This window comes from Scylla paramamosain, chromosome 5 (assembly GCF_035594125.1).
Source record: "Scylla paramamosain isolate STU-SP2022 chromosome 5, ASM3559412v1, whole genome shotgun sequence".
Taxonomy (NCBI): Eukaryota; Metazoa; Arthropoda; class Malacostraca; order Decapoda; family Portunidae; genus Scylla; species Scylla paramamosain.
This window is the reverse complement of record NC_087155.1, coordinates 34,710,056-34,717,595: the sequence shown is the minus strand read 5'-3', so window position 1 is coordinate 34,717,595 and position 7,540 is coordinate 34,710,056. Positions and strand designations below refer to the sequence as shown.

General features: G+C 50.9%; 2 protein-coding genes across 2 annotated transcripts in view; one reads left to right on the top strand and one right to left on the bottom strand.

Moving 5' to 3' along the window:
- Positions 1–1,061: 1,061 nt before the first annotated feature.
- Positions 1,062–6,693, bottom strand: LOC135100886 (leucine-rich repeat-containing protein 4C-like). The gene is given in 3 exon segments (XM_064004416.1): positions 1,062–5,544; positions 5,546–6,084; positions 6,263–6,693. Coding segments are annotated over 2 exon segments (2,157 nt in total). The 5' UTR covers positions 5,963–6,084; positions 6,263–6,693; the 3' UTR covers positions 1,062–3,804.
- Positions 6,693–7,540, top strand: part of LOC135100888 (WD repeat-containing protein 18-like) — a 56,309-nt gene continuing 55,461 nt past the window's right edge. Inside the window, exon 1 of the mRNA XM_064004417.1 lies at positions 6,693–6,806. The gene's annotated coding sequence lies outside the window, so the exon portion shown is untranslated. The remainder of the gene's footprint in view (positions 6,807–7,540) is intronic.

Here is a 7,540-nt window from a genome sequence, read left to right as displayed (position 1 = left end):
TATTCATCTTAATAAACACATTCTCTTCACCACACTCGCTTTTTCCTTCTTTTCTTTGTCCACCTTCATTTACATCTCCTCCTCCTCCTCCTTCTCCTCCTGCTCCTTCTCTTCCATCTCAATTATATATTCAGACACTACCTGAAAATCTGGGAACAGAACTCTTAAACTTGGCTCAGGGTAGATATCAGATTATGTGTACCAATCCACCTCTTCCTTCCACCATAGCGTGAGGGAACCCGTGGTCTGCTCTAAGATTGTAAGTCATTAAGGCGATACATATTTCTTTCTTCATTTAGATATCACGCAGGTAGAGATTAACAAGATTTCCCCCGGAGGCCTGATGAGTGAGTTGTGTGTGTGTGTGTGTGTGTGTGTGTGTGTGTGTGTGTGTGTGTGTGTGTGTGTGTATGTGTGTGTGTGTGTGTGTGTGAGAGAGAGAGAGAGAGAGAGAGAGAGAGAGAGAGAGAGAGAGAGAGAGAGAGAGAGAGAGAGAGAGAGAGAGAGAGAGTGTGTGTGTGTGTGTGTGTGTGTGTGTGTGTGTGTGTGTGTGTGTGTGTGTGTGTGTGTGTGTGTGTGTGTGTGTGTGTGTGTGTGTGTGTGTGTGTGTGTGTGTGTGTGATTCAGATTCAGATTCAGATTTATTTACATGCTCAGACTTTGTGATACAAAGTATGGAGCACAGCTCCTGCAATTATTTCAGATACAAACAAACACTAACAACTTATATAAATCAACTTTCTGTTACCTAAAAAAAATTATAGGTAGCTTTTAAAAAAAGAGAAATGTTAGACAAAATATATTGACTTTTACTTTGCATTAATTGGATAAACTTATTCACTGTTGGGTTATTTCTATAATAATTTGGAATATATTTGTTTCTGAGCTCCACGATGTTATCATTAGGGCATGACAATAAAATATGATATTCATCTCCAACAACATTACATCTACATAAAGTACATAATCTTTCTGTGTGTGTGTGTGTGTGTGTGTGTGTATGATTAATGAATTGCTTTGTGGACATTGTAGTGTTAGCTGTCCTTTGGTACACACACACACACACACACACACACACACACACACACACACACACACACACACACACACACCATTACCACCACCACCACCACCGTCACCTCCAGCGCCAGCCTTCCAATAAAAGACCATCAAGGCTTCAACATTTGGCTGAAGGAGCATTCATGACACCTCACTCGAACAAATTACAGTCATTTTCAGTGTTGAGGGGACTCTCCGGGATGACCTTGGCAGTATGATTCCCTCTGAGAGTCATCATAGCCGTGGTGGTGGTGGTGGTGGTGGTAGTGACTCTAAACTTTCTCAGGTATTGACTCTCGTTGCCTCGTGTTGGTGGGCTCCAAGTGAGTTTCGCCAAAGGGTGCATGTTAAAGAGCCCGTACAAGTCTGCTAGCGGCGTCACTGGGAAGCAAAAGCAGTTACTGAAGGTGAAACTGCAGAGAACATTCCTTTTTTATTAATGAGTGCACTGCTCTGATATCAATTTCTTCGCTTGATATACTGAAGAGCAGCGTCGTTGTGGAGTTACTTTTTGTGCCTCGAAAGTCTCTCCCCTCCTGCACCACCACCAATCAAGCTTCCCCAGGTATTCATGTTCATAGTAAAACTTATTACGCCCCAGCAAAGTGTTTCTTCACTAAGTTTTATGATTTTTCCCCTCGTGATTATGGACATTTCATCAAGCAGCAGCTGTCAGCGCTATTCAAATAAAGTGCAGCAATATAGTAGCTTCATTATGCAGCAATTTACTGTGTTTCTCATTCTGATTTCAGGTAGTTATGAGGGCGAGCCGGAGGCAATCTGAGAGAAAAACAAACAAATGGTCTTGCTTCCGTGTCAGACTAGCGAGAAGCAAAACAGGCAATTATTCGGCAGCAGCAGCCACTCAGGGCACTCAAGCCGTGAGCTAATCACAAGGTGGGTCTCTTTACCTCTTCCTTCTCACCTGAGCGAACTGGATAACCTGTGGCCGGGCTGTTAAAGCTCTACATAACTTTGGGTCTAGTGAATGCGTAAGCCTGGATGTCGGCTGCGAGCCACCGGGGACTCGTGGTGGTGTATTTGGCACGTCGTGTTCTGCCAGCCTCACCCGCGACGACCCGACCGGCCAGGCGAGTACCCGCTGACTGAGTGAGGCTCGGAGCCTCGGACAGGCAGGGTTGGATGCTACGCAAGTCGTCAACACAAAGGTAGTTGTGTGTCAGTGGCATCGGCTAGAGCCCGCGTTAGAACCAAAGGTGATGAAAATAAAAGACTCTTCACTTGTGTTGACCTGCGAGAAGAATGCTGAAGCCAGTGTTACCTAGCGATTTGCTAAATTTAGCCATACTGAAATATTATTTGGTAGCTGAGCAACACTTGCATTATTAATTACCAGTGCTGTTGAGTAAGAAAACTGGGCTGGGAGACAGTCTGCGTCCGCTTCCGGTGTCAGCAAATAAAATTAACTCAAGCAGTGATATTTCATTAGACAGACTAGTCATCACTTCAACCTTCACGCCCTCTATTATCACAAGTCAGGCTAGACACATGATACTGTGATGCCATTGACACAGTCCAGCCTGGTGGTTCTCAGCCAGCACCTCACGCCCACGAGCTGGCAGTTCCGGGCAGTTCCGGGTGGGTCGTCGGGGCGGGCTGGCGGGGTGTGCGAGTCAGTCGTCCCCGGTTGCCCGTCCACGGCCTGACAGGCGGCTCCGCCATGACATTAACTTTACTACACACGAAAATACTCCACGCAAACTCGTATATGTCCTCGGGTGAGTCCCTGGAGGCGGCTGCGTCCCCCTCCCACCACGGGCGGTCGGCGGGGTCAGGGTCTCGAGGGGGAGGGGGAGGGGGCCTTCTGGGCTTCACACCGACTTTAAGGATGTAAAAAAAAAAAAAAAAAAAAAAAAGTGTGTTCGGTGGGGACTTTAAAAAGAAATAATAAAGCGAGTATTGTTATTGGTCTTAATTATTAAAGTAACATGTTATTGGCGGTGTGGGAGACGCCGCCTGTCGCCCCGAGGGTCATCCTCTGTACTGCTTCTCGAGATAGTAGATATATTTATAGCATCGAAAAACAATCAACACCAAGTACAACGTCATTTTACGCACGATAGATACATTATTTGTTGAAGTTTAGTGTCAGCTAGTGCCGGGCAGCTGCCCCGGTCGAGACTAAGCAGCTGCGCCCACACATACACACACACACACACACGATCTGGTGACCAGTGGGCCTCGACCACCTGAGACTCAGAGGGACGCGGCAGATTTAAACTTTGGTTTCGGGTCACTCTTTTTTCAGTTTAACAATTACTAAGTAGTACCTTGTATACACTATATATACAACGTGGCTCGGCTCTGTACATCACCACCACTGCTCCTTCGCCAAATAGTTTCTCCAACTTACACTCAGACGCCTGGTGGCTCCTTGCTAGTCGCCGTCTGGAGACAGTAATGTCTGTCCCACCTCGATGCGACACGGAGCAGCGTAAGTCTCTTTCTTCTCTTTGGCGCGCGTCACGCTGCCGCTGTCCTGGGCGACTCCATGACTGGCACTCATGTCACTCGAGCTGTGCCTCAACCCTCAGTGCCAGAGTGACTGCACTCCACGTCACGGATCAGGTCACGGCGTCGGTCACTATGAGGACTCTGAGATGAGGGCTGAGAGTTGTGGGGAGAAGACGGGCGGGAGGAGACAGGGGCAGACGAGCTAGAGGTGCGTGGGGACTTGGGCGGGGTTAAGCAGGGACCGCCGCTCTGACGGGCCCTGCAATCCCGCTACACTTCCGTCCCCTCCTGGTATCCTTCGTCGGGAGAGTCACGAGCTTTGATGCGACTGGCCACACCATTTGGTAGAGGAGGGAGGACAGGCACACCCCCGCGAGCGTGGGGCGGCGCCTGGGACCCCGGCACCCACGGCCGCTCCCCGAGAGGCTGAATGGGAGATTGTGGACTCTCGGCACCCTCGGCCACGTTCTCCCGGGAGCCAAACATCTCTTGCCTGTAGCCGTAGACTGGTGGCCGGCCCGTCGTCACTCCGTAAAGGTCCTGGCCGGAGTCCTTTGGGTTCTGTCCTGAGTTATACATCTCCTGTTGTGACTCATACAGTTGTTGTCTGGAGTTGTAAGTGTCTGCCTGGGACTCGATGCCCTCCTGTGGTCCACGGAGGTCATTCATGTCCCACTCTTCAGCCCGAGGGTCGTGCCCTGCCTCGGGAATAGGAAGCCCGTAGTCTGCTGGGTAGCCATAGATTTGAGGGTCAACTTCACCATGAGAACCGTAACCAGGTCGATACGGAGTGGAGTGCAGCGGCCCGTAGGTATCGTAGGCCGGGTCATTGGGCATGTATCCGGGGTTGAAATGTTCATGAATAACCCTTGAAGGAGCTGGGTTGTCAGCACCCTCGGGAGGACCAGCTTCCTCGGGCCACAGTCCACTAGGATACAAAGAGTCTCCTTCTACACGAGTATAATCTCCTCCCTCGCTCACTTGCTGGACAACTGAGCCGTTTGGAAGATGGCCATTCACTGCCCTCACGGCTCGCTCAGCCTCGTTAATCACGTCAGGATTGCCCAAGGCTGAGGATTTGTAAGTGGCAGGAGACCCGTTGACGTCCGTGAGGCGTGGAGGCTTCTGTACGGGATTAGGTTCACTAGGAGAGGGTTCAGCTGAAGAGGGCGTGGTGGGAGAGTCCTTGACGGGAGTTGGGGAAGAATGGGTGCGGGAGCGAGCCAGGATCAGAAACCCCACCACCAGGGCAATGAGGGCCAGCACCACCAGCCCCACCGATATCCCGGCGATGTGTCCTGAGCCTAGTTTGGCCTGCGTCGCCGCCCGCATCGTGACCGCCAGGGTGAAGTTGGCAGTCGCTGACCCAGCAGAGTTGATCGCCACACACCGCAGCGGGCCCGAGTCTGTCTCCTGCGCTCCGGTGATAACCAGACGACTCACCACCTTACTGTTGCCCTCTGTAATGACGTAGAAGCGCTGAGGGCCCAGCCCTATCACGGATCCATTCACCACAGGGGCCTCTCCCTTGAACCACTTAACCTGAGGAGGGGGCTGACCGTCCACGGGACAGGCGATGGTGGCATTCTCCCCCGCAAATCCCTGCACGATGCGATCATTGGGCCGGATGTGGGGAGGACAGGCGAAATCTTCTTCCTTCAGATTATGAAAAGCTCGCTCTTTGATTCGCTCAGGACTGCCGCAGGACGGAGACACCGGGTGGGGGACTCTGTTCACCTCCAGCAGCCGCCAGAGTGGCAAAGCTCGACAGTCACATATCCAGTTATTTTCGTGAACATCCAGCTCATGAACACGTTCCAAGGTTCTCACAGCGGCCACAGGAAGCTCTGTGAGTTGATTACCCTGAAGTTCAATCTTTTCCAGAAGGGAAAGATTATCGAAGGCCCGGGGCGACACACTTTTGATACGCGAGAAGCTGAGGTCGAGACGTACCAGAGAGGGAGTGTGGTCGAAGCTGTTACTACGGATCTTCTGTAGTCTGTTCCCCCCGAAGCTGCAGGTCCCTCAGGGCAGGAACGTGAGAGAAGGCCTGAGCAGGAACCTCTGTCAGCAGGTTGTCACTCAGGTCGAGCTCCACTAAGTTAGTGAGCTGTGCAAAAGCTGTGTTATCAATATTGCCAATATTGCAGTTAGCCAGGTATATTTTTTGGAGGTTAATGAGTCCTGCTCTTTTGAAGACATATTTAGGCAAAGTCTGAAGATTATTGCCAGTCAGATCCAAAACTTGTGTGTCTGTATCAACTACAGAAGGCACACTTATCAGCTGTTGGTCCCTGCATTCGACTGTTTCTTTGCCATTTTTCCACCGACACACACACTGAGGGGGGCAATGGCCGGAGGACTCCACCATCACAAGGGCTGCCGTGAGCAGCACCACAACCCCAACTTTCCCCCACCGAGACGCCATTACGGTCTCACTGCGTCAGGTGAGGCGACAATCTAGCATGGCAGCCAGCAGAGCTCTCAGTCACAAGCACACAAGTGTCAGCTGGCCCACACAGGTGTCGGCCAGCCAGGGACTCCCTCACTCTGCAAGTAACAATTCAATCTCTATCTCTTCACTTCAGCCTTGAATCTGTCTGACAAGAATAGTGTCTCCACTTCCCAGACATTCAGACTTTTATGGCGCGAGTGAGAGAAGGAAAGAAGGGGAGTCTAGTGAGTGGTAGAATGGAAGGGCGGCAGGAGGGGGGGAGGGTTGTCTCACCTCTGAAGGAACAATAGTTGTCAGTTTTCACGAGAAACAAGTCAGCCACTTTCGAGTCACTTTTACAGACGGCACCACTGCTGGGCGGTCAGTAACGCTCACACGCAGCCTCCACTGTGCTGACTTTTTTTTTTTTTACGTTATGTTTCGACAACAACACTGCTCACGACACACTGGGTAAATTTATTTATCCAATGAATTCAGACTGTCCTTTGGTTCACTCACACTAATACATGCATAAATATTTTCTCGCTATGATGCACTCACACATATGTATATTTATTGTCTATTAATCACGTCTCCGTAGCACCAGTGCAGGTGAGGGAGGGAGCCTCGGAGCCTGGGTGGCGCACGACCTGTTATGAGTGGTGGGCGGCACAGCGTCAGGTCGACTGGCACTAAACAAGTTTTTTTTTTTTTTTTCAGCCAGACTTCCGTTGCCGCTGCCTGTCACCGGAAGTCGTGTTGGTCAAGGCGCCGCTCGACTGTATTTCACGACTCCCATTCGCCGCGCCTCCTGGCTCAACTGCAGGATGGCTACACGGTAAGGTTCCGTTAACTTCGTTTTTTTTCCCTTACATATAGCCGTCCATCGATACGTGTAACTTTTTATGCAGTGTCTCAGAGCGGCTTGACCAGTGGCCCTGTGCACGTCGTTATAATATTGCTGATTAAATGTGTTACACACACTCCAGGCAAGTTTTTGATTCAGTATAAGCACAGACACGTAGCTTTGGCTGGCCCGTGACTCGTAGTAAGTTTGTGCGAGATACAGGAAGCGCGGAGTGTCGAGAGCGCTGTCGTCCGAGACGCCTGCACGCGCTGCTCTCACGGACTCCTGCGCGATACTGAAGTCGCCGTCGCGGAGCTGGCGGGCGGCCCGTCACACGGGAATACGTTGCCAAATGCTTTCTTTCCGAACGATGATCAAGCTTAAATCTCGTTCTGAAAAATTATGCAAGTCCTGCAGATGATTGGAGAATACAGTTTTATATCATTAACTTCTCCAAAGAAACCCGTACTGTACCTCTCTCTTCCCCTGAAGCGGGGCGAGAGGGCGCCTGGGAGCGCAAAGTACGAGTACAGGGGATCCTGGCAACCTAAATCGGAAGTCACATTCGAAATCCTGTAGGCGATAATGCACAGGCTGGGGTTGGAGGACCCGCGGCCATCCTGCTGGGTGCTTGTTTAGACGTCGACAGCCATCGTCCGGATGTGCTGTAGTGACGTGATGTGCCGTGTCGTCCTCCTTTCCTCCCTCCCTCCCTCACTCATCGC